The 20,310-nt window shown below is 27.5% G+C and overlaps 3 protein-coding genes across 6 annotated transcripts; all 3 read left to right on the top strand.

Moving 5' to 3' along the window:
* The first annotated feature begins 32 nt into the window (after positions 1 to 32).
* LOC124430162 (F-box only protein 32) lies at positions 33 to 10,287 on the top strand. 4 transcript variants are annotated; one of them, XM_046976353.1, is made up of 8 exons: positions 33 to 533; positions 680 to 797; positions 5,529 to 5,575; positions 6,319 to 6,549; positions 6,851 to 7,037; positions 7,133 to 7,308; positions 7,415 to 7,665; positions 7,745 to 10,287. In XM_046976353.1, exons 4-8 carry the CDS (start codon positions 6,529 to 6,531, stop codon positions 7,941 to 7,943), a joined length of 834 nt encoding a protein of 277 aa, XP_046832309.1. In that variant the 5' UTR covers positions 33 to 533; positions 680 to 797; positions 5,529 to 5,575; positions 6,319 to 6,528; the 3' UTR covers positions 7,944 to 10,287. The 4 variants fall into 4 exon arrangements, with proteins under 4 accessions (XP_046832309.1, XP_046832308.1, XP_046832307.1 ...); XM_046976352.1 differs by having other exon boundaries at positions 675 to 797; XM_046976351.1 differs by lacking the exon at positions 680 to 797 and having other exon boundaries at positions 6,319 to 6,368.
* A 748-nt stretch (positions 10,288 to 11,035) lies between these two features.
* Positions 11,036 to 15,809, top strand: LOC124430160 (histone deacetylase HDAC1). Its single transcript, XM_046976348.1, has 9 exons — positions 11,036 to 11,189; positions 12,217 to 12,329; positions 12,480 to 12,597; positions 12,686 to 13,059; positions 13,152 to 13,299; positions 13,372 to 13,657; positions 13,741 to 13,969; positions 14,070 to 14,160; positions 14,255 to 15,809. Exons 1-9 carry the CDS (start codon positions 11,141 to 11,143, stop codon positions 14,323 to 14,325), a joined length of 1,479 nt encoding a protein of 492 aa, XP_046832304.1. The 5' UTR covers positions 11,036 to 11,140; the 3' UTR covers positions 14,326 to 15,809.
* A 146-nt stretch (positions 15,810 to 15,955) lies between these two features.
* Positions 15,956 to 20,300, top strand: LOC124430159 (putative sodium-coupled neutral amino acid transporter 10). The gene is made up of 6 exons (XM_046976347.1): positions 15,956 to 16,876; positions 16,969 to 17,239; positions 17,315 to 17,451; positions 17,527 to 17,754; positions 17,838 to 18,045; positions 18,112 to 20,300. The coding sequence occupies exons 1-6, from the start codon at positions 16,394 to 16,396 to the stop codon at positions 19,728 to 19,730; spliced, it is 2,946 nt and encodes a 981-aa protein (XP_046832303.1). The 5' UTR covers positions 15,956 to 16,393; the 3' UTR covers positions 19,731 to 20,300.
* The last annotated feature ends 10 nt before the right edge of the window (positions 20,301 to 20,310 follow it).

Below are 20,310 nucleotides of genomic sequence, written 5' to 3'. Positions count from 1 at the left end.
TGCATTATTTCCGCGCACAGCTGATGCTTGACTGACGTCATAGAAACAAAGCCATGCGCGGTCGATCGTGCGACCGCGAAAGAAAGCGTACGGTCCTGGCCGCGATCGCATCGAGAAAACGTGACGTTTACAAAGTAACGTTTAGGCGCCCCTCGTAACTCTATTCTCGTCAAAGATAACAACGCAACGACGAGACGCCAGTGTTGTTCGGTGTGCTTCGCGTAGGCGAGCGCGACGACATTATCCTCTTTTTCTCTCCCTCTTTGTCTCTATCTTTACCCATCATTCTTATCTCTTTTCTCTTTCTCTCTCCCTCTCTCTCTCTCTCCTTCCCTCTTCCTCTTATACGTTTTCTTTGTGTCTTCCTTCTTCTCTTCTTTTATTTACAAAATTTGTAAAGCCAAAACAGGTATGCCGTTCATATCAAAAGATTGGCGTAGCCCTGGAGAAGAATGGGTTAAAACGGTCGAAGGTTGGGAAAAGAAAAAGATACTCGAATGTGCGAATAATAAGACGTTATCACTTCTCCTTCGGTAAGTAAAACGTTCAACCATAACATTTTCTCTTTATATAATTTAAGCTCCCATCATTTTACGTATAATAATATTTCGTTTTTTGATTCTCTCATACTTTTGAAATAATAGCAATCTCTTATTGCTATATATCTTTTAAAGAGCAGCTGTCAGCTGAAAAACGACAGGTATGTACGTGAAATCACATTGTACAAAACGGCAGGACCTGTTCTCTCGATACAAGGACAGCGTCGAATAACGGAACAGACGGTATTTCTGTTTTCGGTACTTGTCTCTTTCTTTGTCTCTCTCTTTCTCTCTCTCTCTCTCTCTCTCTCTCTCTCTCTCTCTCTCTCTCTCTTTCTCTGCAGATTAGTACATCTCTTTCTAACATGTTTCCTGCATCCGTCATGTGTCCGTCGTGTTTTTTATGACGCTATTATTTTTCTTTTTTAATTAATTCTCAAAGTTTCGCGTACATTCGACGGACAAATGTAAATAAATATATTTTTCGAATGATATATAAATTTTGTTTTTTATTTATTTATTTATTTTTTTTTTTTTATTTATTTATTTATTTTTTTTTTTTTTATATCATTATTATTTTTTTCTTTATTTTTCCGTCATTTATTTCAGTCATGAATAGACAAGTTCGCCCGTATCGTGGACTTCGCAACAACAAAACTGACGACTGTAGAGTGGAAGACTTTCTATGTTGCCTAACGATAGATCGCGTTTCCCTTTGCTCTCGAGAGTTCAGTCTAGTTTTCTTTTTTTTTTTCTTCTTTTTTTTTCTTTCTTTCTTTCTTTCTTTCTTTATTATATAAGGTCAGCTACCTCTAATAACGAAGAAAGCTATCCGTTGAGACTAACTATATAGAAATCTATTTAACTGTGCTTGAATTATCGGCTTGAATCGAACTTTCCTAATTATTTTCTTTAATTTTTTTTCGAAATTTTTAATTTCTTTTTTCTTTTTCTTTCTCGTTTTCCTTCCTTTTCTTTTCATTGATTAAATTACGTACAACATATATTGATTATGTACATACATAATCTATAATTTCTTAATGACATTGACATTATATCAAGGACATCATAACGATTTCTTTTGCGTAAATCAGAAAGTCATTGTTCACGATTATCTGATCTTTGTTATCTTTTGTAATTGAATATCAGTAGGAGAAAAGGTTTCTTCTTCTTCTTTTTATTATTATTATTAATACGTCGTGGCTTTCAGCGATAACGAAAAAGTAGAAAAAGTTAATCTTCGTGTTCACGACTTTATAATAGTTTGAAACGTCAAAAATAACAGAATAACAATTATCTTTATCTCAATTTAATTTTATAGAATAATTTCAAATCCCGATTAATTTCTTAGATCGATTAAAAGAATTTCGATTTTCGTCGTATGATTTAAAATAGTTAAGTACGAAATAACGATATTCATCATTTTTATTTCAAACATATTGCCGTTTATCAAAAAAAAACAACAAATTCCAATAAAACACAATATATATATATATATATATATATATATATATATATTGTGTGTATGTGTGTGTATATATATATATGTGTGTATATATATAATATTATAACAAACTATATTATATTCAACTTAATTTATTATACATATTTATTATATAAATTAAATTATTATATTAATGGGATAAATTAGATGAATTTGTAATTTCTAATCGACAAATTTAAATAGATAATACTGCGAATCTTTTTTTAAACGTTAAAATTTTGAATTTACGATCTTATAGATTTAAATGAAGATTTAGAAATTAATCGATACTTGGAATCAAAAATAATAATAAATTAATGTTTATTCTGATTTTTTTTACGCAAAAAGAAATCGAAATTTTAAATGAAATTAGGAAAAAGATATTTAGGAAAAATTATTTAATAATTTTAAGGAAAAGTTTTTAAGAAAACTTGACAATTAAGAAGTTTTCTGACACTCTAAGGCTTTGAATTGTTTTACTAAAGGTAATTTAGAGTGATTACGAATTTTTTCGAAAAGAGAAGATAAAATAATTAATCTAAATAAAGAATGGTTAAGGTCAAAGTCAGGGATTAAAAATGAATAGTGGGGTTGAGTTGTTAGAGCTATAACGGTATAACAGATCAAAGAGAGACAGTGATATACAGATGGTATACAATGGATATAAGTATACCATACGTGACGACACATACACACATACATATATATATATAATACATATGTACACAACGAGAAGATGTTTATCCTATGTGATAGAAAGAATAAACAAGAAGCTAGCAGGATATCTTGGACATCGTCTTATATTAATGAGCCACGTATGATTTTAAAATGACAATAATAATATCGTTTAAAATGAAGATATTATAATTAATTAAATATTACAATTATTATGAATTATAATATTTAATAACTCTCTTTAATTTATAACAAAAGACATTAAATGAAAAATAAATATCAGAACTGAAGAGTTGAATAACGGGTGGAGAGGAAAAAACACTTCTATGTAATCTGTATTCTATATGATACAATTGTTTGAAATTTTTATACTCATCGATATTTATTATTTTATTTATGATATAGAGAATATTATAAATTACATATTTCTTTGTTATCATAAATAACTATGATAAATAACTATGAATTTTTAATAAGTATCTACAGCGCTATCACGGAAAAGAAATTTTTTTTTTTTTATAATAGTACAAATGACCTATTTACATAAATCGAAAAATAAAGGAAATTATATTACAAACTTCATTTAGTTTTTTATTAAAAACTTATTAAAAAAAATAAGAAAAGAACAGATAAAACGAAAAAAATATATAAGCATATATTCTAAATCAATGTCACTATCATTATCACGTTTAATTTGTACGTTTTCCACGCTTGTTCAATATTTTGATCTTCTCACTTCTAATAAGTTACTTCGACATAATTTTATTACTAACTTATAAAAGGAAAGTATTTCTCTGTCTCTCTCTCTCTCTCTCTTTTTTTCTTTTTTTTTTTTTTTAAGAGTCCTTGAAAAATGATTTTTTTCCCACCACAACAATCCTTAATTTATATATTATCATTTTATTTTATATTTAAATCTATGCGCACGACGTATTATCAAATTCGTTTTTTTCGATTTAACGGAATAATAATTTCTTTATTATGAACTTTGAAAGATAATCTTATAAAAAATTGATTAATTGGATTATAACAAATGTGTTCACCGATATGTAATTCTATATATCACGCATGAAAACGTAAAATCAGATAGGGGAGAGAAAAAAAAGTAAATAGAAACGAAGGGAGATATAAAATACTTGTATATCCTTGATGTAACTTTGTAGGAATCCTCGAAATCCAAAAAACATCTGTGTGACGTATGCGAGTGTGGAAGTAGGTCATGACCTAGCTAATACGATCTCTACCTATTTTCATGATTCCTCTCGGTACACCGCCTGCTCTCCTCTCGGCCTTGACAAATGTATCCCTCAATAATTTGTCACTTTAAGAGCCATGCCTCTGCATCGCAAGCGAAAAACTTGTCGAGTAAAATATCTGGAATATCTAGAGTATATACACAATATTATATTTTATATATAATATATATATATATATATATATATATGATAGATAATATATATTATATATATATTATATATATTATATTTTTTTTTTTTTTTTTTTTACTTTTATAAAATTTCATATTTCATACAATATTATATGATTATAATTATATGATTATAAAGAGAAAGAGAAAAAAAAATTAATTCAAGGTCATTCAATTCTTTTTCTTTCTCTCGCTTTTTCTTTTACCGACATTACTGTTCAATATAATTCTATTTTCGCACCAAATTGAAGAATATTGCTGCAATTTGTTGATTTTTTTTTTCTCTTTGTTTTTCTTCTCTTTTTATTTTCTTTTTTTTTTTTCTCTTTTTATACATACTCGATATAGCGATACAATGAAAATGGGAGCGTCCATTACGTTCATCATTTGCGCATTCTTTTCACTACTGATCCATTTACGCCACAATGACAATCTTATCTACTCGATTGCAACGTTTCTTTTCTCTTTTTTTCTCTCTCTCTTTCTCTCTCACGCCCTTTTTTTCTCTCTCACATTTTTCTTTTTTCTCTTTTTCTTTTCTATTTTATCGTTATTATAACGTTGCGCGAATAATCGTGTTACTTGTAAAATCCTACGGTTCAGTTAAATTATGAACAATGTGTACGTAATCCGCAGCTGCATTATGCTTCCAAAGTATGTACCTATATACAAAAGGATCGATGAAAATGTTTTACCAAGATTGCATGAAAATGTTTTACGGATCGCGTGTAACATGGCAAGGAAAATAAACGTTTGTTTTAATCAACCTTGATATGATATAAAGATATAAAGAATAAAAATGTATGAGAAATATTTGATCGATATTTACAATGTCAAGATATATATATATATATATATATATATATATATATATATATGTATGTATGTATATGTATATATGTGCATATTTAATATGTAAATATATATTTTCCATTTCTTTACGTATTATATATATTTTACTTCTTTCTGAGATGAATTTATTTTTTCCTTTCTTCTTGTCTGTTTTTTTTTCTCCTTTATTTTTTTTCTTTTTTTTTTTTTCTATATATGTATATATTTATTTACATACAACCCTTATAATATCAATCGTTTTATCCTATGTGTCATAAAGTATTATTGGTTACATAATGTCGTGAATTAATGGTGTGAGGTTTCTCTCCCTGTACTACGTAAGCGAATTAATGCAAGGTCTTTCGAAACGACCTCATCAACGATTCATCGACCTTAACTCATTGCAAGTAAAGAAATAGTGATACACGAGCAATGAAAATTGGTTACAGTAAAATAGAATGTTATGACGCTATAAATGAAATATAAATTTCATCTGTAACGTTGATAAAACTAATTGGAATTTTTGTTCTTTTCTCTTATTTTCTTTGTTTTTTTTATTTGTTTTTTTTTTCAGAGGTGAAAAAGATGCAAGTGACAAGAAGGAGAAGGATAGAAAGAAAGGTAAATGTAATAATAATTTTATTCAATTCCAAAGTTCGAATGTATTAGATTCCATTTCATTGATATCAATATAATATTTTAATATAATTAATAATTCGTTTCGTATATTTGATAAAAATCGAGTTAACGTTTCGAATCATTTAACGCGCAAATTTCGGTTATGATCTGTCAAGAAAGGTTTTGACAATATTTTATTTCTATTCGACAATATTTTCTGACAATTATTAATGATTAATGATAAGTCTTGACGAAAATAATTATCGTTAATAAAAAAAAATAAATAAATAAAAATAAAAAAAAAATAAAAATAAATATATAAAAAATATCGTTTGTTGACAACGATAATCTTAAAATAATTACGGGCAGAGAGTAAATTTTTGAACGAAAGGAAAGGAACAATGAAAAAGAGTAGAGGAGGAGGGATTTATCGATTGGTAGAGTTCCGACCTTCGTCTTTATCCCAGTGTAATTTCAAGTTCGTCGGTTTCAAGTAGGAAGATCATCATGATGAACTGAAAAAAAAAAATAGAAAGGAAAAAAAACGAAAAATAGAAAGAGAAAGTATAATTTTCTTTTATGTCGCTCGACAAAATTCCATATTAAAAAGTATGTTTTTTTTTTTTTTTGTTGACTGCTTATTTCTTTCTCTTTTTTTATTTTCTTTTTATTTTCTTTTTATTTTCTTTTAATTTTCTTTCCTTTTATACATTACTTACTTTTTTTTTTTTTCCTCATAATTTTAGAAAACGCCGTCCAACCGCATTGCCACATCACGTTGAAGTGCACACGTGAGGTGAGTGACTCCTTCCGCAGATGTCTTTATTTTTAGCACGGACTTGTGAAAGATGGAAGAAATGGAATTGGCCTCTTAAAGAAGGCGATCGTTCGTCTGTCATGCTTTCTAGAGGGTGAAAATTGTATGAAGGGAGAAGAAAGGAAATACAACGGGACCAATGGTCTACGTTAGAAATATTGTGCGAGACTATATGTACGCTCTTTGGTATTTATAGATTTTAAACGTGTTTTTTTTTTTTTTTTTTTCTTTTTTTTTACTTCTCCGATCAGGTGTTACTCTTGTGAAGTATGAATTAAAACGAATTAAATTCGATCGATCTCCTTCGTAAAATATTAATTATTTTTCTTTTTCTTTTTATGTCTTTTAAATTAATTATTATCTTGTAAATGATATTTATAGTAATTATTATTCCTATAATTTCATCTTTATTTATACTATATTATTAGATATTAATAAATGGTTTAAATGTCATTTCACAGATCGCTGGTTTTAATGGATTAAGTGACGCCCTGAAGAGACTAGATTTTTTATCAGCAGTACATGACTGTCGTCGATTTAATTACATCGTAAGACTTTTGGATCTTCTAGTTAGTCACAGAATGGGTGGTTTGAGTGGTTGTGCACAACGAGTTCTTTTCAATATGTTAGAGGAAGTAGCGTTGGAAGGTTAGAAAGAAGAAATTTTTATATCTAGACCTATATCTAATACATATATATCGCCTTTTTTATTTTTTAATATATTTTCAATGATTTTTTAATAGTATCCTTATCGCAACAACAAACTGGAAGATTACGACGATTGATCGAAAGAGTTAGAGCCTTCAGTGCTGGATGTTGTTGGGGTGGAAGACCTCTAGGCTCTGTAATTTTATGGGAAAAACATAAAGCAGCTTTGGAAAGAATCTTACAAATTGCCTCGTCTATCACTATAACTCAGGTAAATTATTATAACAATATTCACTCGCTTAATTATTTAAATTTCTAAATTATATTGTTAATATTCCATTTATTACGAAGAAGATATCGAATTTAAATTATTATAGCCGGATGAAGAACAACAACCGCAATGGTCAGATTTACCTCCAGAATGTCGTAGAGAAGTTCTTCTTCGATTAAGCGATCCGCAAGACATTGAAGCATCGTCGGAAGCATGCGAACATCTCGCAGTTTTAGCTCAAGAACAAAGAATATGGCGAGAACTTGCTCAGTATCATTTCACTCCACAACAAATAGCTACTACCAGGCAAAACAATCCAGGGAAAGATTGGAAAACTATATTTACTATTGCTAGAAGGTTAATAAATATAATTACATAAATAAAATAGCAATGAAATTTGTTAACTATTTTTATTTAAATTTTAATTGTTATCTAGGTCATTCGGTTTGCGAGAAGAATATGCAGAGATGATACAATTGTGCCGCAATTGTCGTTGTTTATTTTGGAGATCACTGGGCCATCCCTGTATCGCAGATCAGGATCCAGCATTTCAAGAGAAGTTAGCTGATGTAGATCAAGCTTCTCTTCATGTTCCAATCCCTCCTCAAACTTTCCTAAAGTTTTTTTCACTGTGAAGGCCTTTTGTTAAGTGTCTTGTAAACAGAATAATTAGATATACAGCTGCATATGTGCGCATATGTATAGTATGTCTGTGAAGAAGTTAAAAAAAAAACGTGAATGAGAAAAACAGAAAAGAAAGAAAATATAGATCATAGGGAAAAGGAAAGATATGTAACAGATGTGATCGAAAAACGAATACTTCGAAATTATATGTAAATGATATATCTAGCAAAAAAAAAAGATATTTAAAAATTCTATTATACATAGAGATCTTATCATCAATAAGTTATATTCAGTATATTATGATTGCATATCTGAGAAGTTTTTAGTCTAAAGTGAAACTTCAGACGTGCGAAATTCTTAGAATGCTTCCTTCCCTTAAAAGTTATAATGGCAACTACTTCCCAAATTGCAAAGTATATTTCTGTAATTTTTAAAATTATAATAGTTATATTGACTATGATAATAATGGATGATAAGTGCTAGTCGTATTAAAATGTTGATTGTTAGATATATTGTATGTGTGTTCCAAAAAACACATAAAAGATATCCAACTGTAAAGATAGGCTTTCAGGATTTTTATCTTCCTTAAGAAAATCTATCTATGACTGTCTGTTCTTAGATACTGCATCATTTTTATGTAGTAAATTTATATAATTTATCATTTATGAAATCATATTGTTTTTATTCAAAAGATATCTATTATATTAACTAAAATAATCCTGCCAAGTAAATCGTAATGAATTTGTTTGAAAAAAGAATTGGTTGCAATTTGATTTTTTTTTTTTTTTTTTTTTTTTTTATACGCGCACGCGTGTGTGTGCATGTGCGTGTGTATGTATGTATGTATGTATGTGTGTGTATATTGTTTGTATTGTATTGTATTAATAGAATGTCGAAGTTCATTTTTTGTGATTTATCTTAGTTGATACAATTTTATAAAGTTATTGCATAGCAAGCATAATCGAATTTTAAAAGCGTACCAAGCTACATTTTTATAAATATTTTAAAAATATTTAATATGTTGTATAATGTAAGTCTAATATTTCGTATAAAAACAAAATTGGCATATTTGCTAAAAATACCTTTAGTACTACTGAAAGCTTTTTTTTGTTACATTTAATTGATATTTGAAATATGATTGTTTTTATCTCATAATCAAAATTTATAATGCTAGTTTTATTTTAACATCCGCAAGTGTATATTAAAATTTTATGCATTTTTTTTTATACACTATATATGATAATAGTAAAGATATAACACAGAGACGTGCAAACTTTATGTCAAAGAAAAAAATCATTCATTACTGTTATTCGATTATTCCTATTTAAGTATGCTCACTTGATACAAATTTTTCCTTTAAGAATGATATATTATCATGATATGATAATTCAAATAAGCAGTGATATATACTGAAGAATATGGATATGACTATTGTGACAATTTGTTAAAGGAAAACGAAAGAAAGAGTTGGGATAAAGGACAATTGACTATATGAAAATTTTGTACGTCTCTGATATAACATATCTTGATTCTCATAAATATTTGTTAGTTTTCTATTTATATAAAATACGTACTAACAAATAATTTAGTAAACTTCGATTTTACAATAAGCTATGTTAGAGTTACATTTTATTGGGGAGACAATTTGTAAACTGTCTTCATATGTGCATATATGCATATATGTTTTGTTATATGCATAAATATTAAATTATGACATAAAACACAATCATACACTAAGAAAATACAAACAAATCATGAAGTATCTTTTTTTTAAGTATAAAATACTTCAATAGAAATATGTAAATAGTGTATGAACTAACTATTGCATTCTGTATAATCGTACAAAATGAGATCCTATTTACACTGCTCCGTATACATATGTATTCATTTAGGATGTGACGGGAAATTTTAAAAATCTGTATAAGTTATCATCAATATAAGAGTATTATAATTGATTAATCAAGGAAAAGAAAATTATACTGCCAATATGGATGCTATTGCATTTACATGAATTGAACAAATTGTTTATAAAATTTTCATTTAGAAAAAATGTTATTTTTTTAGATATTTCTTTTTCTATTCATGTAATCTTAAAATTGTTTCATGACCTACATAGTTTACTAACCTAGTCATTATAAAAAGTTCTCATTGAAATCGATCGTACTTGATTATAATATTATAATTAATTACTCTAATTTTTTGGCAGCTCGTTATGAAACTCCAAAACGAATTAAAATTAGTAAATCATAATTAAGAGAAGTGATTCTATGATAATATTTATTTTATCTATATCTAAACTGATACATGTACAGCAAGATTGTACAAATTGCAAAATAAAATTTATTTAAATATGTATATGTACATACATGACGTAAAATTTATTTTGAGATATACGAAAGAGGTTTATAAAATATTTTATTTAATATTTAACATATATGTACCAATAAAATAGTTTAACATCGTAATAATTTCATTAAAATATATGATTAAGAAAAGGATACAGAAAGATTAATTTCCAAATCAATTGTGAAATAGTTATATATTATTGATTCTGAATAATTTATCTTTCTTAATAATTTTTGATAAAAAAAAAAAAGAAAATATGTAATATACGAAATTATATAGAAATATAAAAAATATATGTTTGAAAAATAATTTACATCATTTGAAAAGTGCGCTTTTACAACTGCGTACACATATATTCTGTATTTTTATAATTTCAAATAAGTATTAACATAATAGCTCTATTCACCGACTGATTTTAACTAGTAACTAATTTTGCATTTCCATGAGTCAAGAAATTCTTCCGATAATTGGCCAATGATTTCTCTTGTCATTACCGAATAGAAATGTGTTATAAACTACTTATAATGATCAAATTGATATATATTTAGAAGATCATTCAAAGAAATTAAATTAGAAAGACGTATTCGTGAATAAATGCATCGTAAAATAAAATGTGTATAATAACAAAATTTAATGATTTATGTATACTTTATTATTTTTAAAACTCATTATTATAAGCATTAATTCAGAAATTCAACGCCATCTATGTAATAAATTCGAAACTTAATCTACGAGAAGAAACGCATGCGTATAAAGAAAAACCAGTGACGCTGTGGCCTGTTGGTAGTTGATACCGCGACACTCCGCGGTTCACGTTTGATTCGTACTTCAGATTATAATCATTTGAAGAAAACCTAAGAAAATGTCTACATTATCTCATGGCAAGAAGCGAGTCTGCTACTATTATGATAGTGAGTTGAAAATAATGAAAAATTTGTAATGTGTTTGGTGAACCCGCGAAAAGCTCATACACACATATAGAGATTATCAAAATGTGTTTGTGTCGTTCGCGCTTGTATCATCACGTACACAGCATTTATATTTTTATATTAGCTTCTTATCATATATTGGTTACAATAATTAAATAAAAGTTTATAATGAGTAACAGCATCGCGTTTTATGCGTTTCGCATTAAAATTTAACCACATTATTTATATGTTTGCACGATTTTTTTATCGTTAAGCTGAAAGATTTTCAAGTCCCGCTTCATTCCACCATACTTTTCGGAGGCTAGTTGGCGTCAGCCATAACAGTACGGATTACTGTTATACACTTGAGAATCTCTCATATTTATATATATATATACATATGATATTATTTAATGTTATTAAAATTATTTCAATTAAATCATTCAAAAAAATGACACTTCTTGTATATATATATATTATACCATACGATCGTAACTTCATCATTTTAAATGAGATATAATTTAATATGAAAATATAACATTCACAATTTATGACTTACGAAATTTAATACGATACTCTAATTTTTAAAGAAGAAAAAACCCTTTATTTTTGACATTTTTTATCTCCTATTTACTTAGAATAAAATAATGTTCTACAAATTTTTCATAGTTTTACGATTTCATATTGGTTAAGAAGATTATAGGTTATATGAGCTACGTAAATTCATATCAAAAAATTCACTTGACATAATTGCTAATATTTAATCAAACTATTTCATTCGTCAATTTTTATAATTGTATTTCAAAAAAATACTTTATCTAGAAATGTATCTGTAAATATTACAAAATTTATGCGCGCAAATCATGAAATCTTCAGATAAACTTCGGTGCACCGTACACAGCGTACATTAAGCAATCAACAACGAAGATTATAAAGATAACTAAATATATCCAAATATTTGAAATATTTTTAACATATGTTTTTTCTATTTAATAAAATTTAAAGTAACAATGAAATAATTAATTTTCAGGCGATATAGGAAATTATTATTATGGTCAAGGCCATCCTATGAAACCACATCGTATAAGGATGACACATAATTTACTACTTAATTATGGTCTTTACAGAAAAATGGAGATATATGTAAGAATCTTTGCTCGTTAGTTTATTTAAGATAATTAAATTCTAAATTCAACTAAGATAAATGAATGTTAAAAAATTACAATGATTACAATGATATATTCTATAAAATGTTGTTAGATTCTAATAATTATAAATTCTTCATATTTTTAGAGACCACATAAAGCTACAGCTGATGAAATGACAAAATTTCATAGCGACGAGTACATAAGATTTTTGAGATCAATCAGACCAGATAATATGTCAGAATACAATAAACAAATGCAAAGATGTAAGAGTTAGATAAATTTTAGTATTTATTATGTAATATATATTATATGTATATTAAAAAAGTAACATTCAATTTTTTTTACAAATAGTTAATGTGGGTGAAGATTGCCCTGTTTTCGATGGCTTGTATGAATTCTGCCAATTGTCAGCTGGTGGTTCTGTGGCAGCTGCAGTTAAACTTAATAAACAAGCATCAGAAATCTGTATTAATTGGGGTGGTGGTTTACATCATGCTAAGAAGAGCGAAGCATCAGGTTTCTGTTATGTAAATGATATTGTACTTGGAATTTTGGAATTACTTAAATATCATCAAAGAGTTTTATATATTGATATTGATGTTCATCATGGTGATGGTGTTGAAGAAGCATTTTACACGACAGATAGAGTAATGACTGTCTCATTTCATAAATATGGTGAATATTTTCCTGGTACAGGAGATCTCAGAGATATTGGTGCTGGAAAGGTAAGAAATTAAATTAAATTAGACAGAAAAAACTGTCATTTAATAATATAACAAATTGTCTTTCAATTAATTTTGTTTTATCTTATGCATAGGGCAAATATTATGCTGTCAACATACCTTTACGGGATGGTATGGATGATGAAAGTTATGAGTCAATTTTTGTACCTATAATTTCAAAAGTCATGGAAACTTTTCAACCATCAGCAGTTGTTTTACAATGTGGAGCAGATTCCTTGACAGGTATATTTTATATTTATATTTCTAACATTTTTACACATCTATTATTGGATATTAATTCATTACATATAATAGGTGACAGGCTTGGCTGTTTTAATTTAACTGTAAGAGGACATGGTAAATGTGTAGAATTCGTAAAAAAATATAATCTACCATTTTTAATGGTTGGAGGAGGTGGTTATACGATTAGAAATGTATCTAGATGTTGGACATATGAAACATCTGTTGCTCTAGGATCGGAAATTGCTAATGAACTTCCATATAATGATTATTTTGAATACTTTGGTCCTGATTTCAAGTTACATATAAGCCCCTCAAATATGGCCAATCAGAATACACCTGAGTATTTGGAAAAGATAAAGTAATTATCAAATTATGTTAATTATGCATATATTGAGTGATGAAACAAACAAAATATATATTTATTATTTTCTTTTATCATAGAACAAGACTATTCGAAAATTTAAGAATGTTACCTCATGCGCCGGGGGTTCAAGTGCAAGCAATTCCAGAGGATGGTGCTGTTATCGAAGATTCAGAAGCAGAAGAGAAAATAAATCCAGATGAAAGATTATCACAAAGGGATTTAGATAAAAGGATACAACATGAAAATGAATACAGCGATAGCGAAGAGGAGGGAGATGGTGGTAGAAGAGACAATAGATCATTCAAAGTATGTTCTGATTTCTTATTATATAATATAATGTTATTATGTAAAATAAATAATCATTATATGTTATATTATCATTACATTGAAATGTTATTTTCTAAAGACTTCTAGAAAGCGTCCAAGACTTGAAAAGGGTCAGGAAGGTATGGAAAGTGATATAAAAAAGGAAGAAGATATTAAATCCGAAGCAAAAGGTACATATCATTGTCATTAAGAGATTACGATATTTTTTTTTTCCTTCTATATAGTAATTCATATATTATCTAATAAATATCATTTTATATTTAGAGAACGATAAAGACGAAAAAATGAATGCCACGAATGAGGAGACGAAAAAAGATGGTGGTGCGAATCCCTGATAAATAATAGCATCTACTCGTCGGAAATATTGCAGAGGTCTTTATTTAAATCAAGTCTAAATAAGCTTAGGTAACTTAAGTGCAAGGAGCACGTGGTGTACAGATATTCGTTACCTTAAGATCATCCCATAATCCAAAGTCATTTGTTTTCTTCATATTTTATATAATAGAAAAGAGAAGAATACTTTAATATGATAATTTGATTATATCCGTTTGTGAAGTATAATAACGATATTGAGATATACACGTACAAGCGTGATCTTAACGCTTTGTATTTTTAATTATTATTAAAATTTATATATCTTTTTTTCATACACATATAGTGAAAAATTTTTTGAGAAAGAAAGTTGAAAGGGGTTGGGGGGACAGGGACGGGGTTGGGGAATATGACTAAAGATAATTTAATATTTATAGTGATTTGAATTTTTAAAAATATTACGGATATTAAATAATTCCTTCAGGCATAATCAATAATGAGAATGAGATCACAAAGTTATTGATAACAAGATAACAGTCAATTCTACATATGCCCAGATTTATATCCTAGAAATATAATATATCAATTTAAAAATATTCTATGATCGAATTGATTGTATCTTATCCATTTCTAAGGATATAATTTAGATTGAACTATATGACAAGCTAACGCGCAATTTAATATAGACGCATTAGCTAGATTAGTTAATGCAAAGGATCATGGGATATTAAATTTTTTTTGCTTCCTCCTATTCTTGTACATAATATAATGCTAATATTAAAAAATGAAGTTCTACACGCAATAATAATATTAATAATTATTATTATAATTATCATAATGACAAACAAAAGAAAAACAAATGAAAGGAATCACATTCATTTTGGTATGTAAAATATATTATTTTGTTTGTGAGATATGAAGTCATTGGTAAAGAGCGAAAAGCAAAGCCAGATTAGAATTATCAGATGACAGATTTCAAATGTAGGTATAGGATATAAGAATATTAAGTAAGCGAAAGTAATTTGTAAGAGTTCAAATTTGTCAGTATGACTAGACCTACTTTTATTCGATGTTAGTGGATGTTAAATCGCTCTCGTGAGAAGGAGAATATAAAATATAAATGACAAAACTGCCTCTGGTAGGCTAATATTAACTAATATTAAAATGATTATTATATTCGAAATCTACAACCATCCGTTTACAAAGTTTTCATCTTTCTTGTAAGAGCGAACGTCCATTGCTAACCAATGTGTACAGAAATCTACTTTTTCCACCGCATAGATCGGACCAGCGCGCGACTATGAATGATCGGTCCCAAAAAAAAAAAAAAAAGATGTTCATTTACTTAGTTAAAATTAATTATCCACCACACAAAGATACAAATTCAATGTAATGATAATATACTTATGCCGGATTGAGATAGATGAAGTAATGATATATTTATGCCCAAATATTAAATACACACGGATGTTTTTAAATATTTATAATAAAAGAATAAAGAAATTTATACGTGAATATAATTATTCTCTTCGTCATCAGAATTCAATAAATCTTATGATTTCTGATTCAAGAGTACCACTCTGAACGTGGCGTATGAATATGTTTGTTTATCAAAATGGTGACATTTTCAAGGTGTCGACGAACTTCTTCATCATTTTATAAAGTATGCATAGTAAAGGATGATCTTTATCAAAAACGTGACGTACATTTTGTACGTATAATTTTATTTCTTTTAGCATGATAATAGTTTCTATAACCAGCCTCTCTTATTCAATAGTGCATAATATAATACGGTTGAAGTTCCATATTTCTAACCTCATCGTTGAAACAATAATTTTATTATTGGCGAATAATTATATGTAAGATCAAAAGAGATATATATATATATATAAAGGACAATTATTTATTATGGAAAGAGAATATTTTTAAGATTAATAAAAAGAAAAGAAGTATTCAAATTATTACGAAACTTATACAAGATTTGAAAAGCATAATACAGAAGAACATTTATGAAAGAAATAATTATTTCCAGAGAATAAATGCTTAAAGATTTTTGATTAATTTTACAACGTATATTTATTATTATTCAAAATGATGGCCCATTTATCTCATGTTATGACACTTGCCAATAGCATTATTGGTGTGAGTGTTCTTGCAATGCCATTCTGTTTCAAACAATGTGGTATTATTTTGGCTGCCTTAGTTCTTTTGCTATCGAATCTTCTATCTCGTCTTGCTTGTCATTTTCTTATAAAATCAGCAGTAATGTCAAGACGACGTAATTTCGAACTCCTTGCTTTCCACGCATTTGGCCATATGGGAAAGTTTTTAGTAGAACTTTTTATAATCGGATTCCTTGTGGGTACATGCATTGCATTTTTCGTCGTTGTTGGTGATTTGGGACCACAAATTGTTGGAAAAATAATAGATAAGAGACCTGAAGATATCAGAACTAGTCTACTTATAATAACAAGTATTTTTATAATATTACCATTGGGTCTACTTCGAAATATTGATAGCCTATCAAGTATTTGTACTGCTACCATTGTTTTCTATCTTTGCCTTATTTTAAAGGTAAGAATATTAAGTATTACAAATGTATTATATATTATTGACTTCGTTTACTTTGTCACAAGATTTATAATGTTCCTTATATTTATTAACAGGTAATAGCAGAATCAACACAACACATTTTTGCAAGAGATTGGACGAGTAGTGTGTATTATTGGAGACCTGGTGGTATTCTTCAATGTTTGCCAATTTTTTCTATGGCTCTTTTTTGCCAAACACAGTTATTTGAAATATATGAAACAATTCCAAATGTATCACTTGAAAAGATGAATGAAGTCGTACGTGGTGCATTAAATATTTGTACTCTTGTATATTTATGTGTTGGTTTCTTTGGTTACATTGCATTCTGTACACAATCCTTCACAGGTATGCTTTTATTGTATAGAGATTAATAACAAGAATATGAATTATTTATAACAAAAGAAATTTTTTGGTACTTAGGAAATATACTGATGAGCTTCGAACCAAGTTTATCATCGGAAATGATAAAGATGGGATTTTTTTTCTCTGTAGCCTTTAGTTTTCCACTAGTCATTTTTCCTTGCCGTGCAAGTCTGAATTCTCTCTTATTTCGTCGGGTACGTATATAATACAATGAATTGAAATGATACAATGAATTTATCGAATATAGATATTACTATTAAAACTTTTAGGTATATACTCATGAACCATCTATGAATTATATGCCGGAAGCAAGATTTAGATGTCTTACAATTGCAATAGTATTTTTTTCCTCAATTACTGGTATATTGATGCCAAATATTGAGTTTGTACTTGGTTTAGTTGGATCTACAATTGGTGTAATGATATGCCTAATGTTTCCTGCAGCATTTTTTATATCCATAAGCAGTAAACACACAAATGAAAGATTGTTAGCACAGGTATAAATTGTAACACAAAAACTATATCGATCATCATGTTTGTCATAAATATTATTTTAATTAGGAATTATTTTTTATTCAAGGTCATTATATTTGTTGGTATTTGGATAATGATCCTTGGTACATATGCCAATTTGTATGCAATGGAAGAATCTTCTAATACCAGAGTTTTAATAACTACTGCTAAACCTCTTAGTCAAATAGATAATTTACCATTAAATTTAAATAAGGAAAATATTCATATGATACCTGATGTTTCTAATAATCCTGAAATTCTATCAAATGTTAAAGGTATGCTAAATGTATAAAATAACTATATTGTATATATAACAATTTATACTTTGTTTTTAATTGTAGAAAAAATAGATGGATTACCAGAAATTAAAATAATGGATGAAAATAAACATCTTGATGATATTCGTCAAGAACCTCCAGTTCCAGTTGAACGTATCATTGTTACAGAAAAGCCAGTAATAGAAAAACAAAATTCTGTTGAAAATATAGCAGCTAGTTTTGCTCCAGAAATTAAAAAAATTGTTGAAAAGATTAAAACAATGAAAGACGACTTAAACAAAGAGCCTAATTCTGTTATAAATAATAATAAAATGATAGAACATGTGGACTCTGTAACGTTAAAGGCTAGTGAAAATATTAAAGTAATCAAATCTAAAGGAGAAACTAATGAAATGTCAAAAAATGACAATCTTATAAATTCAGATGCAATAAAAAAAGAAAATTCAGAAATAGCTTCAGAAGGAGAAATTGCTAATATGGTAACGATAGAAAGACATGAAAAGCTTAGAAAAACTTTGGAAAAGCATGCATTGGAAAGGCTGCAAATGTTACAAGAACGGACAAAACTTTTGAAAGATATTAAAGAACAAAAGCGTGAATTTGAAAGAGAAAAAGAGAGAATAGGAAAAAATATAGAAGAGTCCATACAAAATGGTAGTAAGGACAACAATAACAATGAAGTAAATATTATACAAAAATCTAATATGAAAGAAGTTGAAAATATTAATAAACAAAGCATAATAAGTAAAAGTCTTGTTAAAAATGAAACTCGGAATAAATATGTAACAGAAACAAATATCGATAAAAGTGTTTTAAAAACGCCAAATATTCGAAACATAAATATAGAAATTGCACATGAGAAAAATGATTCTGAACAATTCATTGATACAAAGAATAACAATAATATTCAAAATGTGCAGAAGATGAAGTTAAAAGAAGACAAGCATATAGACCAAGCACATTCGATATCAAATTATCAAGAAAAGATTAATGTAACATTTGATAATATTTCAGATAAATCTAAAGGAACTATTTTAAGTGCTTTAACTAAAGGAATTTTAATAAAATCTACATCAAAAAATACTTTGCTTAAGAAAAAAGATATACGAACTTCACAGGGTAAACAAGAAAGTATCATCAATGAAATTAATAAGTCTGACGAAACAGTAATCCGAAATCAGAATACCATGCCTATTATATTACAGCTTAAAAATCAAACTAACGTTAACAAATCTGAACAGTTAACAAACAAAAGTGACAATGATGTCCAAGTAATGCGAAGAGATATTTTAGAAAATCATAATAGAGAGAAACGAGAAGTCACTAACATAAATGTACTAAAAACTGAAGTTTCTCCTGATGTTTCAACTGAAGAAATAAAATCTTTTATGAAAGATGTTTCTATGGATATTGATCGTAAAAAATGTTCTAAAACGTTAGAAAATTCACAAATAGAAATAGCAAATATGCCAGGAAAAGAATTGAAACAAAAATTACCAGAAATGACATCTATTCCAACTGCTCCAACATTGATTAAAACTAATGTTTATTTATCAGAGAAAGAACAAGAATTAACAAATTCCATCTTAGTAGATCCAAGTATAACCATAAAAGGTAAATACATTAAATTAAAGCAAAGAGATTTGAAAGCTTTGAATACTGATTATACTAGAAACTTATGACCATTAGAATGCATTCTTTATAATAATCAATGTCTAACAGAATAAATTTCTAAATTATCAAAATATATTTTCTGGCTATTTCTGAATATTCAACTACATTATTGAAAACATTACAATATTGGAAAATATTGAATAAGCTGGAAATTAGTATGAACATAGATGTAATTTAAATAATACTGTCAATGTGTGGTGTCAAATTTAAATAAGATTATTATTAATTATATAAGATGATAAGTATAGTTTTGTAATTCTATTATGAGTAAGTTAAAAAAGAAGAAGTTGAATTTTTTGTGTTAATGTAAATGAATTATAATTATTATTTATTTCTTTGTTTTCTTTATAAAATTTTACAAAATAATGATATTCATGAAGTCATTTATATACTTAAGCTTAGAATTTAAGAGATTGCTGCGATGATGAAATATATCATAAATCCAATGAGAATTTTAACAATCAGTAAATTAAGTTTAGAATTTATGTTTTTTATACCATATGAGATAATGTATAGAGAACAGTACAATTAAGTGCTTGAAACTAGCCAAATATAAATCTATTTTTACATAACAACAATATCGATTAT

This window comes from Vespa crabro, chromosome 17, assembly GCF_910589235.1.
Source record: "Vespa crabro chromosome 17, iyVesCrab1.2, whole genome shotgun sequence".
NCBI lineage: Eukaryota > Metazoa > Arthropoda > Insecta > Hymenoptera > Vespidae > Vespa > Vespa crabro.
Note: the sequence above shows the minus strand (reverse complement) of the source record. Positions and strands in the feature narration are given on the sequence as shown.